A 23,299-nucleotide genomic window follows, 5' to 3' on the forward strand; every position below is an offset into this window, starting at 1 on the left:
CGTTCCCAACGTATGCTGCAAAGAGCAATGAATGCACCCACTTCAGTATTTGTTACTGTGGAGTGTGACAACTCATAGTATTAGTGATACTAACAATCATTAATGTACAGCAAGTACAACAAAATTATTTGGTGCATTCTTAACAGGCCCCAAAACAGCAGCGCCAGGTAGAGGTTGAGCAATAATGCATACATCACAATGCATTACTGTAGCTCACTGTTAAAGTGCTCTTGCAAAGCCACTCCATCTCTGTCCTACCCCCCAGTGGCAAGTTTCCCCCCTTTGCTTCATAGAGATTATGCAAGCAGCTATAACCATTGGGAGTTTTTTTCACTGAGATCCAATCTTGTGCGTATCCAACGCCAGTGTCCCTTCGATCTACCAAAAACACATTCAGCAGTCATTCTGCACCTGCTGAGCTGGTAGCTGAATCTTTCCTCGATGCTGTTGAGGTAGCCAGTATGCGGTTCCATGAGCCAGGGGAGAAACGGGTTGTCTGGGTCCCCCAGGACCATTATTGGCATTTCAACATTGCCAATGGTACTCCGCTAGTTGGGAAAGAAGGCCCCTGCTTGTAGCATTCTGAACAGTCCTGCGTTCTTAAAGATGCGAGAGTCATGCACCTTCCCTGACCAGCCAATGTTCATGTCAGTGAAGCATCCCTGGTGACCCCCCAGCACTTGCACAACCATGGAAAAGTAGCCCTTTCTGTCGATGTACTCTGTGCAAGGTGGGCTGGTGCTAAAATAGGCATGTGAATGCCATCTAATGCTCCACACCAGTTCAGGAATCCCATTGCGGCAAATCCATCCACTATGTCCAACACTTTGCTGAGACTCTCAGTCTGGCATAGCAGGAGGTGATTAATGGCCCCATGTGCTTGCATGACAAGACACCCCACAGTGGATTTTCCAACTCCAAAAGGATTCCCACTGACCAGTAGCAATCCAACGTTGCAAGTTTCCACAGTACAATTGCCCCTCGCTTCTCCACTGTCAGTACAGCTCTCATTCCGGTGTCCCTGTGCTGGAAGACTGAAGCGAACTTGGGACACAGATCCAGGAACATGGCCTCCCACATCCAAAAGTTCTGCAGCCACCATTTGTCATTCCAAGCCTACATTACAATGCAATCCCAGTCAGTGCTTGTTTCTCAGGCCTAGAAGTGGTGGTCCACCATGTGCTGCTGATCTGTGAATGCCATCAACAACCTTGAATTGGTTCTCCATCTGTCCCCCAGCAATCATGTTCCCTGCTGATTTCTTTCTTCTTGTGGCTCTGTAAATACCGGAGGATTGTGTAGGAGGGACGACAGACAAATAATCCAAAATGAATAGCTGATATAACTACTAATTAGTTTATTACAATAATGCCTAGAGGTCTCAGCCAGTGATCCGGACTCTAGCACACCATGCACTATACAAACATTGGTGTCTGCTATTAGTTCCCCCCCCCCGCCATCGGCTACATTATGTAGGTAAAATAAATCATATAGGAAGCATCTTTAGTGTATCACTTGGATTCAACCTAAATCCTTAATCATCACAAAGAAAAATTACTCCAAAGCAAGGAAAGAGTCTTGTTAAGACACTGACTGGAACTCAGATTTAGGCTGTAGTCCCAGCCATACCATATACTTCCTGAATCCTGAGTGATTATGGTCAAGTCACTTAATTTGATAGCTGTTTCCCCATCTGTAAAGGTTGGGATAATACTCCTTTACCACCCAGGATGATGGCAAGCTTTGTTCAGAAAATGTAGCAATGAGCACCAGAGAAAAGTCTATACATTAAATAAGGAAAGAAACCCCAGCCTTAGCCCTGATCTCATTAGAGCAGGGAAAGGCAAAGAATTAGACCAACAGCGACAGGAGAATACCAGAAGGGAAATTCAGATAGCTGAGACAGATGAACTACATTTTAGTCTTAAATTTTAGGCTTCTCCTGAAAGTTTATCCTTCTTGTAACCCTTAAGCTTTCAGGGGCATGGATTCTGCAGTGTACTTACTGCTGTCAAAAAGTTGTCCTTAGCGCATTATTTGTGCTGCAACCTTAAGAGATAGTTTTTACACAAAGGGTAAAATCCTGGCCCCTCGAAGTCAACAGAAAAATTTCCAGTGGAGTCAGGATTTCCTCCAAAGATTTTAGTCAAGAGTAAATAGCCTTGTCTCTTTGCCAAGCAGTATTAGTTTTGGAGAGTCAGTTACTTGCTGAAACAGAAATAGAGAAGTTTCATGGAGATGAACATCAAACAGCTACGTATATTTATAGCACATTTCAGTATCACCTTCATCATAATAATATTATAATCATAACTGCACTAATCCAGAGTATTTACACCTGAAGGAGGCATAAACTATACTGCAAAATGCGGAAGCCTAGCATACAGCTTTTCACACCCATTTTGCTAAACAGAACTCCCCATACATGTTTCAACAGTAAATTCTCCATTACCCATAAAAGAGATTTTAAACAGAGAAGTGAAGCATAGCTGTACATACAGATGTAAGTAACGTAGGAAACATCAATTTAGGGTTGATCCACATGAGGCAATTTACTGGCATTAGTGTCATTATGTCAACGTAAGCTAAACCGAAGAAAGTCCACTGCGATTCCAAATAAGAGTAGCTACATAGGGAGTAACGTCAAGATAGCTAATGACAGGATAGTTATACTGGTACAGTAGCACTGGTAAGTTTTCCTGTGTAGACACACCTTTAGTCAGTGCAAAAAAAATGAAGAGTAACTGGAAAGTTAAACTGACGTTCAATACAGACCTCTTTCAAAGCAAGTTATAAACCAGGTTTATGCCACAGAATAAGCGGTAATAGAACATCTATTATGGCATGGGATTTAGATGGAAAATTGTTTCTACCATACCACTGTGTCAGGGGAAAAAAACAAAAACAAAAACAAAAACCCACCACACACAGGTGTGAATCAAGACATGCATATCTTGCATTATTTACTTTGTTAGCATCATTATTTAGGCACTAAAGAAAGAATATATTCCCCCTTCGATATTGGAGCAGGAGCGTCCACACAATTAGAAAAGCTGAAGTAACAGCAAGGTCTGGGGGTTGTTTAATTATGCCAACAGGAGAGCTCTCTCCCATCAGCTCAGAGCAGCTACATGAGAGCTTACAGAGGCACACCATCAGTGCAGATGCACCACTGTAAGCCCTCTAGTGTAGATATAGCCTGAAATGGGGCCTTGCATCACATGGACAGTGCCTGCATTCTATTCACCACAATTTATCCTTTTGAGAGGGTTCCGAGAGTGCCTGTGATCAAACATATCCAGAGTCTGATTCTGTTACTACACAAAGTATAGGCTCATTTTCACCAGAGCAAAGTGAGCGTAACACAACTAGTCAGAGATGGTAGACTGTGCATTCACAGGTATAAATTACTTAAGGCAAAGGGTAACAGAAAATCAGGCCTTCAACGTCTAATAGAGTGTGATCTACCTGCACCAGAGTAAATGCAAAAAATTTGACGGGGGGGTTCTGTAATTCTTATGGTAATGTCCAGCAAGTATACTGTTGGGAGCAGCAAGTTTTCAAGCCACCAAGCCATCCCAGACTATTTAGGATGGGATTACAAAGAAAGCATTTGAATAGTAAAAAGAAAAGGAGTACTTGTGGCACCTTAGAGACTAACCAATTTATTTGAGCATGAGCTTTCGTGAGCTACAGCTCACTTCATGATGAAGTGAGCTGTAGCTCACGAAAGCTCATGCTCAAATAAATTGGTTAGTCTCTAAGGTGCCACAAGTACTCCTTTTCTTTTTGCAAATACAGACTAACACGGCTGTTACTCTGAAACCTGTCATTTGAATAGTGAAACTGCTGACATAAGAATAGTCATACATTGGGGAGCTAGACGAGAAACTATTCCCACCTGCGACAAATGCCCTTTCCTTATGAGCAATGGTGGATATTTTCACAAGACCTCTGTTCTTAAAATGTGAACTACAAAGAAAAACTAAGCAGCAGCGATAACCTCAGAAGTTTATGCAAGTTATTGCCACAAACCAGAGAGAGGCATTTAGAAGAGATCTGAGGTTAAGACAGTTTATTTTCCTTTTGCACTTTAATGAAAATTTCTTACTTCCTCCTCTATAAGTAAGGAGACTTTCCTTCCTGTCTGGCATTTGTATATATCAAATCAAGCCCATCCACACAACTGGAAAGTTTAATATGAGCCACTGTCCAGCAATGGAAGCGGAGCATCTTGTTAGGTCCACTTTACCTTTCAAACTCCTATAAACCTCCTTATTTAGTTTGTGTTATTCTTGTTCTCCCATCAACATCCAAGAGTATCCAGGCTTACAAGTCATGGGTATGACTGGTTCTCATTTTCAGAGAGATTACTCATTAATGTGTTCCACCTATTAGTGCTATTTGTCTACTAGTATACCTAGTTCTCCCTCCATCTCCACTCTTCTCCTCCAAAAAAATTTTCCTTCACATCTTTTTATGGAAATCGAGCCATCCTCAAAGTATTCTTTTCTTGAACATGCTCCAAATCCACTAAACTTTTTCTAGTTGACATGGACCTGGGTCCTAAAGCTCCAAGCTGTCATTTGAAGAAGTTGGATTCCCAATCTCTTCCCACGGGCTGACAGACAGCATGTTGAATGAGGTGGGACAGCTCTGCCTCTCTGCACCAGTGACCCATCAGATAGGTTCTGAAGGAAGCCCTGCCTCTCTCAAAGGGAAAGCATTTTGGATGAACACACACAGGCAGAGGATGTGCTGACAAACATTCAAGTTGAATTTTGAGAAAAAAAAAACAACCTCTTTGGAAATGTGCTGTCTTTCTTCAGCCGCCTTCATTGTGTGTCAGGAAAATGTTTTTGCATCAGAGAAGAAGATGATGTTTATCCTACCAGGATGCACATGCAGATGTGCTGCCGATTGGAAAGCTGGCTTTGCCTCCAGCAATGCAGCGCTATAAACCTAGTTACATTCATTTTATTGAAAACAGACCATCTTATAAATTCAAACGACTGGGCTGTAAATGTTATAATTCCCCTCAACGCTTCAAAAAAAGTCTAATTTCCAAATCCAACACAGTAAGAATGTGCTTTGGTTCCAGCCTCTGCACGCACACATACAACAGCACAAGGCAGACTTCTTGGTAGGTGGCCCAAGCCGTCTGCATTATTAATGGAGCTAGCTACCTCAAACAAATGACATTTTGAAACCAAATACGCTTGGGGGGGAAGGGGGATGTTTCCACATGGTGACCATAGCTTCAAGGGAGGTCTACCTCCAACACAGAATCAGAAGTTTTAAACAGCCCTAGTGCATTACCTCAGTGGGGTGAGGTATCTGTGGAGTGCGCAATGGTAGGTGTGATGCTTGGTTTAAATTATTTTTTCAGATGTATCAGATTTGCTTAACTAAGCCAACGTACAAGAATAAAAAAGACAATTCATTAGGTATATGGATTCCGCCCTCCCTCACCCCATCCCTCAGGCAAAAGCCTGAATGAAAAGAGGAGCATTACTTTGACGGTCAATATATTTCATCTCTGATCGACAAGCACGGGAGGAAGGCAGAGAGGGGGAGTTCCAGAATAAAATGTCCTCCTCCATAAACTCAAGACTTCTTACCTTCAGTCCAACTAACTTAGATGTAGGACAGTTGACTCAAGCTCCTCCCTCCTCCTTAATACTCAGCTCTACATTTCCCCCTCCCCTGTAGCAGATGTTGTCCCAGGTGATGATTTTTGGATGTACTGGCTAAAGCTCAATTTGTGACAAGACAAAGTGATGGTGGTAGAAAGTGAGAAGCATTTGAAAATGAGAAGAAGTCTGTCAGAGCAATACTGGGCCTCCAGAATTTTACTGGACTTACTGGTGCTCTGTAACACACATCTCAACACACTGGTCAGAAACACCTTTCATTTTTGCCAGCCAAGCGACTGCAGCTTCCTCAGATATGGACCCAGATGTGATGACTCGTACTCTAGTCATCTCAAGGCTGACTACCGCAAAGTGGTCTACCTTGGCCTGGCTGTGATCATCACAGGGTAACTGGAGTCTTGACAATTTAAGCACAACGAAAGACTCTTCATTATTATAGCAAGGCCTGGATAAGAGGAGGCCACCAACCACCCTACTTTAAAAAAAAAAAATCCTTGATATTAATGGGAAAGAGCAGAGAATTTGGTTCCACAATGGATACGAAAGCTACTATTGTTTTAATTGGTGCCCAGAAGTTCCAGCAGTGAGCACATTATGAAGCCATAGATCAGGAGCATCAAATCCATTAACTGGAAAGTGCAGAATTTAAGGTTTTCATTATGGGGTGAGCTGGAACAGAAGTTCAGGTCTCCATGCCACCTTCAATCCCTAATGGATTTCCCACTGATGTCAACGGCACATTTGCACAAAGACCAAGGATAAAGATATGGCAAGGACTTCATTTAGTAACTACAATTTTTTATTTTTTCAGTACTTTATGCTTTACAGTTCTGGGCAACTGCACTTATATTGCCCTCCATAGTTTCTCCAGGGCACCCATTCTAGGCTCCCAGCTCCTCAGATGTCACCTCCCTTGGGCAGGGACCTGCTGCACAGCTCTCCACCTATACTGCGATATCTTCAGCAAGCCAGACTGCCTAAAAGGCCAGCCAGTATCTGTGCTTTGCTCTCTCTCCCCAGAGGTTAGACACAGTATAATGCCTACAGTTGCAAGTTACCACAGCTCTTCATCAGCAAGCACATTTATCCTTAAGGGAAAAGCATTTCAGAGAAAAACATTAAAAACAATACAAGAACCTACACACATGCTGAAAAGCTTGCCTTAGATCTCACAAACTCAGACTCCAGGCTCTGGTAGGTGTCAACCCCGTGGGGGGGGGGGGGGTTCACCTTCCGCTGTGGCATGGAACACGGGTCACTTACAGGTTTAAACCAGGGCTATCAACCTATTAAAAATTAATTGTGATTAATTGCGCTGTTAAATATTTTTGGATGTTTTCTACATTTTCAAATATTTTGATTTCAATTACAACACAATATGAAGCGTACAGTGCTCACTTCATATTTATTACAAATACTTGCATTGTAAAAAAAAAAAAAATAGTATTTTTCAATTCACCTAATCCAAGTACTGTAGTGAAATCTCTACCATGAAAGAGAAACATAAAAAATGTAGAATTATGTACAAAAAATAACTGCATTCAAAAATAAAACAATGTAAAAACTTTAGAGGCTAGAAAGTCCACTCAGTCCTACTTCTTGTACAGCCAATTGCTCAGACAAACAATTTGCATTTGCAGGAGATAATGCTGCCCACTTCTTGTTTACAATGTTACCTATATGGCACTGTTATAGCCAGTGTCAAGATATTTACGTGCCAGATATGTTAAAGATTCATATGTCACTTCATGCTTCAACCACCATTCCAGAGGACAGGCGTCCACACTGATGACGGATTCTGCTAGATAACAATCCAAAGCAATGTGGACCGACACATGTTCATTTTCATCATCTGAATCAGATACAAGCAGAAGGTTGATTTTCCTTTTTGGTGTTTGGATTCTGTAGTTACTGCATCGGAGTGTTGCGCATTTAAGACTTTTGAAAGCATGCTCCACACTTCGTCCCTCTCAGATTTTGGAAAGCACTTCAGATTCTTAAACCTTAGGTTGAGTGCTGTAGCTGTCTTTAGAAATTTCACATTGGTACCTTCTTTGCATTGTGTCAAATCTGCAATGAAAAAGCATTCTTAAAATGAACAACATGTGCTGGGTCACCAGCTGAGACTGCTATAACATGAAATATATGGCAGAATGTGGGTAAAACAGCAGGAAACATACAATTATCCCCCAAGGAGTTCAGTCATAAATTTAATTAAGACTTTTTTTTTTTTTTTTAAAAACAAGCATCGTCAGCTTGGAAGCATGTCCTCTGGAATGGTGGCCAAAGCATGAAGAGGCATACGAATGTTTAGCATAGCTAGCACGTAAATACCTTGCAGTGCCAGCTACAAAAGCACCATGAGAATGCCTGTTCTCACTTTCAAGTGACATTGTAAATAAGAAGCAGACAGCATTATCTCTCGTAAACGTAAACAAACTTGTTCAGCCATTGGCTGAACAAGACATAGGACTGAGTGGACTTCTAGGCGCTAAAGTTTTGCATTGTTTTATTTTTGAGTGTAGTTATGTAACAAAAAAAATCTAGATTTGTAAGTTGCACTTTCACAATAAAGAGATTGCACTACAGTACTTGTATGAGGTGAATTGAAAACTAATATTTATCATTTTTACAGTGCAAATATTTGTAATCAAAAATATAAAGTGAGCACTGTACACTTTGTATTCTGTGTTGTAACCGAAATATATATTTGAAAATGTAGAAAAACATCCAAAAATATTGAATACATTTCAATTGGTATTCTGTTGTTTAACAGTGCAATTAAAATGGTAATTAATCGTGATTTCAAGTTCATAACTGTCTCTTATTCAGAACCAGAACAACTGAGAATAATTCCGTCTTTCCTTCATACAACTTGGGCCTTTGATTTTGGCCTCATGCAGCAGATGATCAGCAGACAATGGCCCAAGCCTCAGGGCATAGCTTCAAAAGGTTGGGGTTTTACATAACCAGAGGTGGCACATTTGCATTCACCTGCCTGTAGATATCCCCTAGAAAACCACTCAACACTCAAAGTCTATTCTTGGCTGGCACGTTGTTCAATATAGCCCTTGGAACCTCGAGGTCTCATTGTCATATCTTCCCTCTCAAAAGGTTACATACAAGCCCAGCCCACAACAAAACACAAAGCATTCACTTAATACAATGGACTCTAAAGATACTTAAAATTCAATAAGGTCCCAAAGATATTGCTGGCAATTACCATATCTGTCACACTTTATTGTTGCATTCAGCAAGGGAAGTGCACCAAACTGTAGAACCTCCACCATTTCTATCCTTCCACCCACCCCATCCTCCTTTCTGTTTCTCTCTTCCCCCCACATCTCTCTCCTCTGTCTGACAAGCTGTATTTCCTTCCCTAGAAACACCTGGCTCTTCACTCAAAACACCTTCCCTATTCAATCCACTAAAATGGTTACCAAAGAGTCTAATGCTTAAGTGTCAGTTGACTTGAGAGCTAATACCCTAGTGAAATGAGTCGAAGGCAGAAGGAAGGTTGCATCTCTGGATTATTGTTTTAAGGCAAACTGAGGCGCATGTGTCTGCAGCAGTTAAGCTCAGTTCACACATTCGCACATCTTCGCAGCCATGGAAGATAGAAATTTACTGTTTATACAAATTTTCCTGGAATCCCAGGCTTGAATCCAAACCAGACTGACTTCATTTTTCATGATTTCAAGGCAAATACAATGAATTTCATGAAGTTTGTGGGCAGATCTTTCAAATGTCAAACTCAAAAAATGACAGGTTTCAGAGGAACAGCCGTGTTAGTCTGTATTCGCAAAAAGAAAAGGAGTACTTGTGGCACCTTAGAGACTAACCAATTTATTTGAGCATGAGCTTTCGTGAGCTACAGCTCACTTCATCAGATGTTTACCGTGGAAACTGCAGCAGACTTTATATACACACAGAAATCATGAAACAATACCTCCTCCCACCCCACTGTCCTGCTGGTAATAGCTTATCTAAAGTGATCAACAGGTGGGACATTTCCAGCACAAATCCAGGTTTTCTCACCCTCCACCCCCCCACACAAATTCACTCTCCTGCTGGTGCTAGCCCATCCAAAGTGACAACTCTTTACATAATCAAGTCGGGCTATTTCCTGCATAGATCAAGGTTTTCTCACATCCCCCCCACCCCCATACACACACAAACTCACTCTCCTGCTGGTAATAGCTCATCTAAACTGACCATTCTCCAGGTTTAAATCCAAGTTAAACCAGAACATCTGGGGGGGGGGGGGGTAGGAAAAAACAAGAGGAAACAGGCTACCTTGCATAATGACTTAGCCACTCCCAGTCTCTATTTAAGCCTAAATTAATAGTATCCAATTTGCAAATGAATTCCAATTCAGCAGTTTCTCGCTGGAGTCTGGATTTGAAGTTTTTTTGTTTTAAGATAGCGACCTTCATGTCTGTGATTGCGTGACCAGAGAGATTGAAGTGTTCTCCGACTGGTTTATGAATGTTATAATTCTTGACATCTGATTTGTGTCCATTTATTCTTTTACGTAGAGACTGTCCAGTTTGACCAATGTACATGGCAGAGGGGCATTGCTGGCACATGATGGCATAGATCACATTGGTGGATGTGCAGGTGAACGAGCCTCTGATAGTGTGGCTGAAGTTATTAGGCCCTGTGATGGTGTCCCCTGAATAGATATGTGGGCACAATTGGCAACGGGCTTTGTTGCAAGGATAAGTTCCTGGGTTAGTGGTTCTGTTGTGTGGTATGTGGTTGTTGGTGAGTATTTGCTTCAGGTTGCGGGGCTGTCTTTTAAGCCTAAATTAATAGTATCCAATTTGCAAATGAATTTTTAAGCCTAAATTAATAGTACACACCCCTGGAACCCCGACCTGGGATATTCTATCTACTACCCAAGATCCATAAACCTGGAAATCCTGGGCGCCCCATCATCTCAGGCATTGGCACCCTGACAGCAGGATTGTCTGGCTATGTAGACTCCCTCCTCAGGCCCTACGCTACCAGCACTCCCAGCTACCTTCGAGACACCACTGACTTCCTGAGGAAACTTCAATCCATCGGTGATCTTCCTGATAACACCATCCTGGCTACTATGGATGTAGAAGCCCTCTACACCAACATTCCACACAAAGATGGACTACAAGCCGTCAAGAACACTATCCCCGATAATGTCACGGCTAACCTGGTGGCTGAACTTTGTGACTTTGTCCTTACCCATAACTATTTCACATTTGGGGACAATGTATACCTTCAGATCAGCGGCACTGCTATGGGTACCCGCATGGCCCCACAGTATGCCAACATTTTTATGGCTGATTTAGAACAACGCTTCCTCAGCTCTCGTCCCCTAAAGCCCCTACTCTACTTGCGCTATATTGATGACATCTTCATCATCTGGACCCATGGAAAAGAAGCCCTTGAGGAATTCCACCATGATTTCAACAATTTCCATCCCACCACCAACCTCAGCCTGGTCCAGTCCACACAAGAGATCCACTTCCTGGACACTACAGTGCTAATAAACAATGGCCACATAAACACCACCCTATACCGTAAACCTACTGACCGCTATTCCTACCTGCATGCCTCCAGCTTTCACCCTGACCACACCACACGATCCATCGTCTACAGCCAAGCTCTGCGATACAACCGCATTTGCTCCAACCCCTCAGACAGAGACAAACACCTACAAGATCTCTGTCAAGCTTTCTTACAACTACAATACCCACCTGCAGAAGTAAAGAAACAGATTGATAGAGCCAGAAGAGTTCCCAGAAGTTACCTACTACAGGACAGGCCTAACAAAGAAAATAACAGAACGCCACTAGCCGTCACCTTCAGCCCCCAACTAAAACCCCTCCAACGCATTATTAAGGATCTACAACCTATCCTAAAGGATGACCCAACACTCTCACAAGTCTTGGGAGACAGGCCAGTCCTTGCCTACAGACAGCCCCGCAACCTGAAGCAAATACTCACCAACAACCACATACCACACAACAGAACCACTAACCCAGGAACTTATCCTTGCAACAAAGCCCGTTGCCAATTGTGCCCACATATCTATTCAGGGGACACCATCACAGGGCCTAATAACATCAGCCACACTATCAGAGGCTCGTTCACCTGCACATCCACCAATGTGATCTATGCCATCATGTGCCAGCAATGCCCCTCTGCCATGTACATTGGTCAAACTGGACAGTCTCTACGTAAAAGAATAAATGGACACAAATCAGATGTCAAGAATTATAACATTCATAAACCAGTCGGAGAACACTTCAATCTCTCTGGTCACGCAATCACAGACATGAAGGTCGCTATCTTAAAACAAAAAAACTTCAAATCCAGACTCCAGCGAGAAACTGCTGAATTGGAATTCATTTGCAAATTGGATACTATTAATTTAGGCTTAAATAGAGACTGGGAGTGGCTAAGTCATTATGCAAGGTAGCCTGTTTCCTCTTGTTTTTTCCTACCCCCCCCCCCCCAGATGTTCTGGTTTAACTTGGATTTAAACCTGGAGAATGGTCAGTTTAGATGAGCTATTACCAGCAGGAGAGTGAGTTTGTGTGTGTATGGGGGTGGGGGGGATGTGAGAAAACCTTGATCTATGCAGGAAATAGCCCGACTTGATTATGTAAAGAGTTGTCACTTTGGATGGGCTAGCACCAGCAGGAGAGTGAATTTGTGTGTGGGGGTGGAGGGTGAGAAAACCTGGATTTGTGCTGGAAATGTCCCACCTGTTGATCACTTTAGATAAGCTATTACCAGCAGGACAGTGGGGTGGGAGGAGGTATTGTTTCATGATTTCTGTGTGTATATAAAGTCTGCTGCAGTTTCCACGGTAAACATCTGATGAAGTGAGCTGTAGCTCACAAAAGCTCATGCTCAAATAAATTGGTTAGTCTCTAAGGTGCCACAAGTACTCCTTTTCTTTTTGCAAACTCAAAAAACAAATTCTAGTGTCTTATCTGCTCTAAATGGACATTTCTAACACCACTTTTCATGGAATAAAGAGGCTTACCCCAGAGTCCCTATCTCCACTACCTTTCAGTGTGCTAGCTGTCAGATTCCGAATGGCACAGTGTAGCCAGAACACAATGGAACAGTATTCTGGTTCCACTACACCACTATGTCCCACCCCCTGAAGCATGGGGTAGGAGTGCCAGGCTAGTGGGTTGACACTGCAGTTTAGGACTACACCACTGCACATTCTCAGTTTACAGTTATAGCTCAGTGGTGCTTTATGTAGTTTGTAAAGCACTTGGGGACTCTTTAGGATCTAAATTTCAGACTCTGGGCTGCCAAATTGAGGGAAGAGGAGTTATATGAGGGGTTACAGAACTAAGAGGCTCACTAAAGTGACACCTGTCAGTACTACCAATCTACATTAAGGCAAACTCATAAGGGGAAGACAGTTCTCACTGAGGGGAGAGTGTACTGATTGCAACTTTCAAAATATCAAAATTCCAACTTTAAGATACAAAAACAAAAGCCCCACCAAATTCAGTAAGAGCTTTAAAGAAAAAATTATTCTCCTCCTCAAACCCATACGTGTTCCCAGTATTCCCAGGAAGCGGTAATTGGTCCTGCTTCGAGCAGGGGGTTGGACTAGATGACCTTCTGGGGTCCCTTCCAACCCTGATATTCTATGATTCTACGATTCCAGTTTTTGCACTTTTAATAGCCATAACAAATACCCTATCAATTCGCCTAGTCTGTATGAGCAACTAGTGCATGTCATGAAATTCTTAGAAGATTTGCACATACCCTTACCTTTAGTAGGGAGGTGCCACCCACAGAGACAACATGTTGTCCCAGCATGCAATGCTCCTTCTTGATAAGAGTGGAGAGCAGCTCAAAGCAAAAGGAGCACTGCAAACTGGGACCTGTTGTCTCAGCAGGTGGTGCTGTGCAGCTGTATTAGAGCTGATTGCAGCTGCCTTCATCTCTGTTTTATGCAAATTTGCTGCAGCAATTAGGCTTCTGCCAAGCTGCCAGAACAGTCCCCCATCTGTGTGTAGATCAGGACACAAACTTCATAGTTTTAGGAACTTGTATTAAAAACACCTGAACATGAGAGCAGTACTGGAGTTTTCTCCTCTGGAGACAGCAAACGTTAAATTTAAAAAACCACACCCCCACAATTCAGTCCTGATATAAATTGTGTTTTCTGCTACGACTCGATACTATTTCTTCGTAGATTTCATACCACTGAAGTTATTCAAACCCTTCACAGTTTTTACAGCGTGCAGGTCTCTTGAGGGAATAGCAATGTACCCTCTTTTCAAGTGCTTGTTAAACTACTGGGGGTGAGGGGAATCTTGTGCTGAACTGCAGGCCTGGGAAATGAGAGATATGGCTCCGCAACAGACTCACTGTGTGACCTTGGGCACGTCACCTCCCCCTTTGTAAAATGGGGGTCATCTTTTCTTTTTTCCACCCTTTGTCTATTTAGATTATAAACTCTTTGAGGGCAGGGCCTCTCTCTTACTGTGTATATACAGCACCTAGCACCAACAGGGCCCTAAACTCAGCTAGGCCTTTAGGTGCTACTATAATAAAACAAAAATAACCCAGGTGAAAAGACGGCAGTGTATTACAAAAAGGTGGATGAATTCTTGGAATAGAGGTTATTCCTCTTTGAGCAGGATGTAGATGTGTGTGACCTTGCAGTAGACGTAGCAGAATAGGATTTTAAAAAATACCAATGCCTATTTTTAAGCATTTTTTTATTTTATTGATTTAAATTTTCACAGTTCCAGGAGATTATGGAGGGAATCAGACAACGGGTGACAGTCAGACAATTTAATGACAGTAGATACTGAGATTCAGAAAGTTAAAGCTTTATAACTGCTAAAACACAAGTGTCAGCATCACATCAATATACAAAATAAATATCCTTAAATCAAAAATCTCAGAAGTCCTCCCGCAGCATTTTTCTTTCTTTGCCTTTGTAAATTTCAATTATTATTGACGAGGAAATGTCCACTGCAGCATACACACACAAACCAATGAAAAACATTTATCAGCATTTACCAACACAAGTCTAATCCTTCCAAGGCTATCTTTAAGAGTGTTTCAGATACCTTTGACAGGCTGAATCTTACACATTTATAAATACAGTACCACTATGCCATATATAGACTTCAAAAAGTAACACATCCAAAAGGATTATACTCTTCAACACTATGGATTCGCTGCTTTCTAGAGCAGTGGGGTCCTCCCCTGAATCAAGCTACAAACAAGTCTGAATTTTAAAGGTAGAGAAGTTAAAGAAGGTGGAGAAACCTTTTCAAAGGGTTAGGAAGGGGATCTCTGCTACCACTCAGGTAGTGCTGCATAGCTATTTAGAAATACCTATTTCCATAAATATAGTTTTGTGTGAAGTCCTAATCAAAGACCTCTGGTTCTGTAACACTGTCATGATGCAATGATTTAGGATGCAGAGGGCAATCAAGCCAACACAGCTGGTGTCATGGTTGCCATTATACTATGAAACATTGAGTGCTTTTTAAATAAAAAAAGTTCTCCCACTTGAAATTCTTAAATTTCTTCCATGTTATTCTGTAGCTCCTAAAAACAGACCTGTTTTTTAAGCAGAGCATAACCGATATTTAAGCAGTGCAGGAAATAGTGCTATTTTAACTGAAAATAAATCTGTCAGCAAGGAGTCACAGGGAGAGCTACACTTCAGACTTTTCAGGTTCTTATTAAAAAATATAAATTAAAGTCAACATGTTCACTTCATTTGCAACATCTGTTTGCTATTTCATTATTAATATATATACAGGGGGCCCCCCAATTCAGGCTGGGTTCACTCCTAAAAAACCTTTCAGCTATATTGGATTATAATTGGTCTAAATTGTACAGAATAACAAAAGTATTACCAAAAAAGTCTGTTTGAGAGAGAGGTTGTGTGCTACACTAGGTCACAAGGAAATAGATTTAAAGGCTTGCACAGCTTTTGGATCAGGGCAGGTTTTGTTTAGGAAGACAGTGTATTTTGTATCAGATTAAGCAGGGAGGAGTTATGAAAATGCACACTTCTTAAAAATCTTACAGAATGCTGTGATCTGGTCAGGTCCAGTAGTCTCTGCAATCTATGGAAAAATTCCATTTGATTTCAGTGGGCTTTGGATTTGATCTATAGTGTATTACTGCAGGCTCCACCATAAAAAAGGTCTAAGGTTGTAATGACAACAGTGAAAGTCATCCAAACAACTTTAGTTCTACTTTATACCACTGCCAACAGCTCCCATGTGACCATTTTACCCTCTTGAAGGACTCTGAACAGAATTCTGTTAAAGATATTTTCATAAGGACTTTAATAAGTTTACTCCCAAAGAATGAGAGGCTCTTTAAGGCGGGGAAGCCACTATATTTGTACAGATTGGACATAGAGTTAACTACAGCACACCAAGTTTATATGTTTGTCAAGACACTAAAAAGAGATTTTCAACACCTAGCAGCACCCACTGAAAGCGACTTGATGCTGATCTCTTTTTTAACATCTGGCCATACATGCAGTCTTTTGCTCTTAACTCTACTGTGCTCTTACCATGTAAATCTCATAATTTAAGGACCTGAAAGTATCTGGCTGTGGATCCTTAGTCACTTTGCCTGCTGCCTTGTGGATATGGGGGAAGTTAAAGGAACTGGCTGTGTGCCTGCTTTTGCGAGACAAAGCGAAAGACACGAGTGAAAAACAGCTGGCTGAAGCTTAACCCAGGCAAGAAAGAGGAGGTAAAGTTTAGATGAGCTAGTTTAGACCCCCCCAACCATACCAACAATCAAGGTTATTTGTCCTTGAACTGTAAAACACTATAATTCACAGATTCACTAGATCAACTCTCTCTGCTCCATAAAAGCCAGGTAACAACAACAACCAGAAGGTCTCTCCTCCCCTGGCTAGAAGACTAGATACACTACTCTGAGAAGACTTAGAAACCACAGCCCATACGTTTATCAGCTACTGTTGCTTGCTCTACCTATAACTAATGGTCAAGACCAGTAGGAAAAGACCAGAATGAGATCTAGTCTGACTTTTCTTAGCCTGATGCAACATACCTGACAAAAGCCTAGCCACCATATCAGAAGCTAAAAAAAGACAAGGGAGAAGTAGCAGGGAGAGAGGAACCATCTCCATGTGTGAGCAGCCCAACAGTAGGGGAGCGAGAACAGAGACCAAATGATTATTTTCTTATGTTTCTATTACTGTATCTTTGCACCTTTATATTGATTGGGATGGGGGCCCAGCATCTACAAATGCCTCCCTGTGGCTACACACTGATATTAACATTGCCTTCCCAGCTCAAGGAAAGGTGCTCCAACAGCATTTTAAGGACGAGGTTCTTAACAGGTGATTGGTGAGGGTTTCAGAGGACCACAGTGGAACAGTTTAAATATCAAAGTATCAAGCAGAAGAAAAATAAGAATTTTATCAAAAGTTAAAATCACTAAACAAACAAGTTAACCAATCACATTCTAAAGTAGGCCCTGGTCCTGCAAGGAGAACTACATGGTAGACTCCTGCACCCATGAGGAGCTGCAGTTCCCTTTGAACGGTCTTAGTCTACAACGCAAAAAATACGTATGTTTGACCCACAAAGAAGATGCTGTTTTACTGCCCCTTGCTCCTCCTCATCCACAACATATACAAAGCACAACATGCAGCAATAGAATCCAGAAGGCACTCACTCGTGAACTCTGTTGTCTCCATACAAGTCACTTAACCCAAAGCTGACATAATGCCAGTGCTCAGGAACATTCAACGCTGGGTTTCCCAAGTTCCTGTACATGCTAACGTAGTCCAGAGGATCTGGTCCCCCCAACCTGTAAAAAACAAAAGGAAGTTCTAGTATAATACTGGAGAAAGACTGTTTTAACTGTTTTACATGCTGAGATAAAGGGAATAATCTCACTGTCATTAGTCCCTTTTTTTTTTTTTTAAGAAAGCTATGAAGACAAAGGTGAACTTTTCTATGTATTATCACAACTGTCTTGTTATGACACTTTCAAGACTCCCATGAAAATAAAAAGCACAGCTGAAAGACTGAGTCTTACGCTAAATTAATATGAAGTCTGCACAGATGCTGGTATGGGCCTTTTAGACAAAGCCTTGCTTCAAATCACTGCAAGTGACAAATTAAATTAGCATATTCGAATCCCTCTAGAAAAGCTAATAAGGCCAAGTTAAATCCAGAGTTTTAAGCATAGGAAGACAGGGTGCACGTGTCCCATATGTTGAGTGTTTTCAAAGTTAAAGAATGAAACTGTCTGGAGGACCATTACTACAGTTTCCACAAAACACCCAAAGATGATTGAAAAAGTATACTAGAAAAACGGTGATATCAATACTCTCACTGCAAACCTTTAACTCAGTTCAGAGATGTATATTCCTACTTTTTCTAAATCATTCTATTTCTTAAAGTAGAATTAGAAAAGACTGAGTTTTAAGAGAATACTGTATATTTTTGAAAGCAAACAAAATGTGAATACTGGAGACAAAAGTCATTCTCTCTGCAAAGTTATATTATTATTGTCGTCTTAGTACACTAAGAATGTCAATTTAGAATGACTTAAAAACATATCCCAGAGCATCAAGTTAAATATTAGAATTGGTTGCATAGTGGAACACTACTTACAGTCAGGATATAGCAATTAGCAGACTACTTAATGGAATAATCCATTTTATATAAAAATGGAATTTGCAGAGTGTTTTACTGCTGTAAGACAAAAAAAGAAATTTGGTTGACACTGTAACAAGGTTAGTGGACTCATTAGCAATTTGTAGTCACATCTGGCTGTACAGAGAGAAAGGTAACATCAATATGAGAAAATGTTCCAAACTGTTTTTCTTGCTATTTGTACTATCATAAAACAGAAAGGACAGATGAAAACAAAGGACAGACAAGATGTCAGCCACGTTTATGGAACACAAAAAGTAGCTGTTTAACCGTTTCCTGTCTGACCTACTTTCTGGTCAAAACAAAAATACAACACAAATGTAACAAGAGCCAAACAAAAAAAGCCATGGAACTAAAACAGCTGCATACAATCATACCTCTTATTACATGCTAGCCCCCATCCCTTTGTATGTTGTCTGGTCAGGCCCTGATCCTATAGTTTGTTGCTCACGGCATATCAGGGCCCTAGATTGTAATTTCATCAGGGCAGAGGCTTGTCTGTAAGACACTTAAGTACACTCTTCATGCTTTATAAACAATCCACCAGAACAATCCATATATTGCACAAATATCTGGATCGTCATTACTTTTGGCCTTCTAAATACCTCTTCATATACTGTCCTCTGCAGGAGTTTGCTATAATGCACACTTTGCAATTGTACTGTAATCTTCATTTTTCTGTGTAAAGGTTCAGACACAAAGTTGTGATAAATGGAAGTGTTTAGAATTTTTTTGGAAAATTAGAACTGCATAAAGTTAAAGTGCTAGCATGGGAAATAAATGTGTTACACCACGTTCAGTTGGATAGGAGATGTGAGCAGTAAGGTTAGCCTGAGGGAGAAACTGTACTTCCATGAAGAATTCCCTGTTGACCAATGTTAAAACTTCCTGGGCTTCTGTCATGGAGAAAGACCTGACCAAGTATTCAGCTAGAGCATTGGTTCTCAACCTATTTACCATTGTAGGCCCCAATGTGTTATGTGGGCCGCTTCCAATACTACCTATATGGCCCTGACGATGTCAGGGAGGCCGCAGCTCTGTGATGATTGGGCTGCAAGTGGCCTGCTAGTGGCCGTTGAGAACCACTGAGCTTGAGCCTCCTATGGGATGATTAGTGAAAGGAGGTAACATGATACAGTCATTAGAAAAGGAACTACTGGGTAACACAGCACCACTAGAAAAATGCCTTGAAACTATAAAATATGGCAGGAAACAGACTGGTGAAAGAGTGAAGATGAAACAGTCACCCTCGATTCTACAAACTTCGAACACTTTTCTATTAAAGCAAGGAACACAACTAACAATGCTGCTCTATTGCTTTCAATTTTATGTCCTGGAGGCATTTTACTTCAGATGATTACTCTTATTAAGAGAAGTGGTTAAATACTTCTGAAGATTACATAGAAGAAATTTCCACTCACATAGGCACAGGAGTGCTTCCAAAAGCTATCTGAATTAATTCCCAAAAATACACAAATGAAACAGGTTAAAAGGACACGCCTGTTGCATGAAGTATTTTTCATCCCTCAGTTTTTTCCCTTCAAGGAGGTATGCATGTCACTTGGTTTTGCTGCGTGTTTACATAGATACTTCCCTTGCAAGCCAGAAAACTCTTTAAACACTGCAATACCATTCAAAAATCGTAATTTTTTTTTTAAAGAGACTGATTAGGTATAATTAGAAACTGATTAGCTTTGCAATATTATTCCTGAGTCACTGAGCTATTTCCTCTTTTAATCGAAAACAGTGATACTCAGACCTCAGTGGTTCAGGAGCTAAGTTAGTGATCAACATTACCCAAAAGAACCACAGTACTTTGAATTCATTGTTCCATTTACTATTAAATTTTATTTTTATATAGTAAATGAAAATTATTCTCACAGAAAAACTGACCAATATTTTATCAACTACAATTGGTTAATAACATAGCAAAAGCATCCTGATTTATTAATATTTTAGGCTGCTTAATAATTAAATCACATAGTGTTTTAATATCATGTGCACATTAAAGAGCCACTTGCAGCTCATGAGCCTCTGTCTGACTATCACTGACCTAGCTTGCAGCCCAGAGGGACGAGGGTAGAAGACAACATAGGCATGAGTGAACAACAGAAGTGAATTCAGCCAAGTTTTCACAAATGTTTAAAGACTCCGACAGGCAGGTCACATCTCCCCTTAATCACGTTATGTCTACACTAGCCTTTGTGCTAAAATCTCCTCTGGGAGGCAACTCTGGCGTGTGTATATTGCACCACTGGTGCTCTGTTGGTGCTAGAGGAACTCCCACTGTTATGATGACCACCGATTACACTGCACTGGTAAAAAGAAAAGGAGCACTTGTGGCACCTTACCGACAAACAATGGTGATAAACGTTAGAGCCAAGGCCTCAGATCTGACAACAGAAAAACAACAGTATCATCCCTGCCTCTAGCTCCTTTCCCAGGATCTAGGAGGTGAGTGCACACAGATCTCAACCAATCAGCACCTTGGGAAACGTTCAGTGCTATTTATTCCTAAAAACCGAAGACGGCTTCATCATCATCACCACCACAAACCAAAATCTACCTTTGTCTCACACAAATCTTGTGTCATTCCAGTTGAATTGGCATAACAGAAGAGAAACGCTGACTCCTAAACAGAAAAAACTGGAAATTCTTGTTGCACTTAACACTTAAAGGAAGGCATCTAAATCTATACTGCTGTAACTGTGGCGACCGGATCTGCCCACTTAGTTAGGTACCAAACTTGGAAAGTGTTAGCCTGCACTCAGACTGAAATGAAAAAAAAAAAACAACAACCAACCATTTTTATTTCAAGCTTCCTCAGATATTCAGCAACAATTTATTTTAGATCTACATCCCAGATTTGGAATAGCAGCTGATAAACCTAAAATAATCAGACTCCCTCCTCCAAAAAGCACTAGTCTGGATTCTAACAAGAGCAATGCATCTTTGCAAGGATACCAGTTACTTCCTGGTTTGGTCAGAGATGGGTACAGGAAGAACCGCTTTTCTATTTCTGCCTAACCAGAAGCAGCCCTGACAAAATTAAAGGGAAAAATGCCAGAATGAAAAAGTTCAGTTAAGGCTTGCTGCAAAGCACCAGAAAAAATTCTGTAGGGAAAAATCCTAATCCTGCACTGGCCAGGATGATCCACTACAGAGCTCCAAAATAGGGTTTCAGAGTAACAGCCGTGTTAGTCTGTATTCCCAAAAAGAAAAGGAGTACTTGTGGCACCTTAGAGACTAACCAATTTATTAGAGCATAAGCTTTCGTGAGCTACAGCTCACTTCATCACTTTTCTTTTTGAAAATAGGGTCTGTGGACCTCCAGCTGTCCACAGAGAGGGGACAGGTTTCAGAGTAGCAGCTGTGTTAGTCTGTATTCGCAAACAGAAAAGGAGGACTTGTGACACCTTAGAGACTAACCACTTTATTTGAGCATAAAGCTTTCGTGAGCTACAGCTCACTTCATCGGGTGCATACCGTGGGGAAATTTATATACATCGAGAACATGAAACAAGGGGTGTTACCAGACACACTGTAACGAGGGAGTGCCTGGCTCTCCTTGATGCCAAGTGAGCGCAGATTGAAATGAAGAGCAAGAGTGGATCACAAAATTAACTCCCCTCAGAACAATGCACCCCCCCCCACGACCCACCCCCGCATCCTCTCTCACAGACCCAGCCAACTCTCCCCACTCAGGGAGCCTCCCCCGGCCGAACATCTCCCTTTCCCACTCAGGGAGCCCCCCATTCAAGGCCCCTAGATGGCCCAGGCCCCCCACTCACCCAGGGCCCCTCCACCCCACCCCCCACTGAAGATCCTCCCCCATCCCAGCCCCCCAACCAGGATCCCCCCTTCAGGAATCCCAGCCCCCCCATTGAAGATCCTCCCCCATCCCAGCCCCCCAACCAGGATCCCCCCTTCAGGAATCCCAGCCCCCCCATTGAAGATCCTCCCCCATCCCAGCCCCCCAACCAGGATCCCCCCTTCAGGGATCCCAGCCCCCCCACTGAAGATCCTCCCCCATCCCAGCCCCCCAGCCAGGACATTCCCCCCCCCGCGCTCAGGGAGCCCCCCCGGCTCTCACCAGTACTTGAGGATGGCGGTGACCTGCAGCGGGTTGGGCTGCTCGGGGTAGAGGCGGCGGCACTCGCCGTAGATGCCGTGCAGCCCCGGGGGGAAGAGCGGGGGGAAGGAGCCGGGCCCGGCCCCCGGGGGGGCCCCACCAGGCCGCGCGCTCTCCATGGGGCCGCCGCTCCGAGCGGGGGGGGGAGGGGAGAGGGGCGGGCCCTGCGCCGCGCTCGGGGATACGGGGGTGGGGAGCGGCCCAGGCGGCTGCTCCCGGCTCCGGCTCGCCACACGCCCGGCCCAGGCGGCTCCGTCCACCGGCGACTCCCGAGGAGGAGGCGGCTTCCAGGCGGGCCCAGGCCTCCGCACGTTGACTGGCGGGCGGCTCCGCCAATCGCAGCGCCGGGGGCCGGGCCTCCTGGCCCAGCCCGGCCCCACCCGCTGCTGCGGCGGAGGGAGGCGCGTGCGCGACCCCTAGCGGCGGCGGCCTGCGGCTGCAGCCGCGGGAGCGGGAGGCCCTCTAGGGGAGGCGGGGCTATGGGGCAAACAAGGGGAGGTGGGGAACTATGGGGCTTGTGGGGAGGTGGGAGCTATAGGGGCCGCTCTAGGGGCCCTGTGGCTGGGGAGGGGAGTGATGGGGGTCCTATGGAGACGAATAGTGGAGGAGAGACGTTATGAAGGCCCTATGGGGGGAGGAGACTGGGGGCCCTATAGGGCAGAATAGGAGCCCTGGGGCCCTATAGAGGAGGAGGAGAGGTGTGAGTGCCCTCTGGGGGTGATTAGGAAGGAGGGGAAGAATGCACCCTATAGGGAAGAATAGGGCAGGAGTGGGAATTATAGGGGCCACATGATGGCAGAATGGGGCCCTAT

General features: G+C 42.9%; 1 protein-coding gene across 3 annotated transcripts in view; it reads right to left on the reverse strand.

Moving 5' to 3' along the window:
• The window catches only part of SUFU (SUFU negative regulator of hedgehog signaling), a 125,337-nt gene extending 102,564 nt beyond the window's left edge, over positions 1 to 22,773 (reverse strand). For 2 of the 3 annotated variants that reach the window (XM_073354504.1, XM_073354503.1), the window contains exons 1-2: positions 22,449 to 22,773; positions 17,367 to 17,501 (exon numbers count right to left, since the gene is read on the reverse strand). In XM_073354504.1, coding sequence (XP_073210605.1) covers positions 17,367 to 17,501; positions 22,449 to 22,606 — 293 coding nt within the window. In that variant the 5' untranslated portion in view covers positions 22,607 to 22,773. Of the gene's footprint in view, positions 1 to 17,366; positions 17,502 to 18,313; positions 18,396 to 22,448 lie in introns of those variants that run through there. The other variant, XM_073354505.1, reaches the window with a different exon arrangement.
• Positions 22,774 to 23,299: the final 526 nt, after the last annotated feature.

The sequence above is a fragment of the Lepidochelys kempii genome, chromosome 7, assembly GCF_965140265.1.
Source record: "Lepidochelys kempii isolate rLepKem1 chromosome 7, rLepKem1.hap2, whole genome shotgun sequence".
Lineage (NCBI taxonomy): Eukaryota > Metazoa > Chordata > Testudines > Cheloniidae > Lepidochelys > Lepidochelys kempii.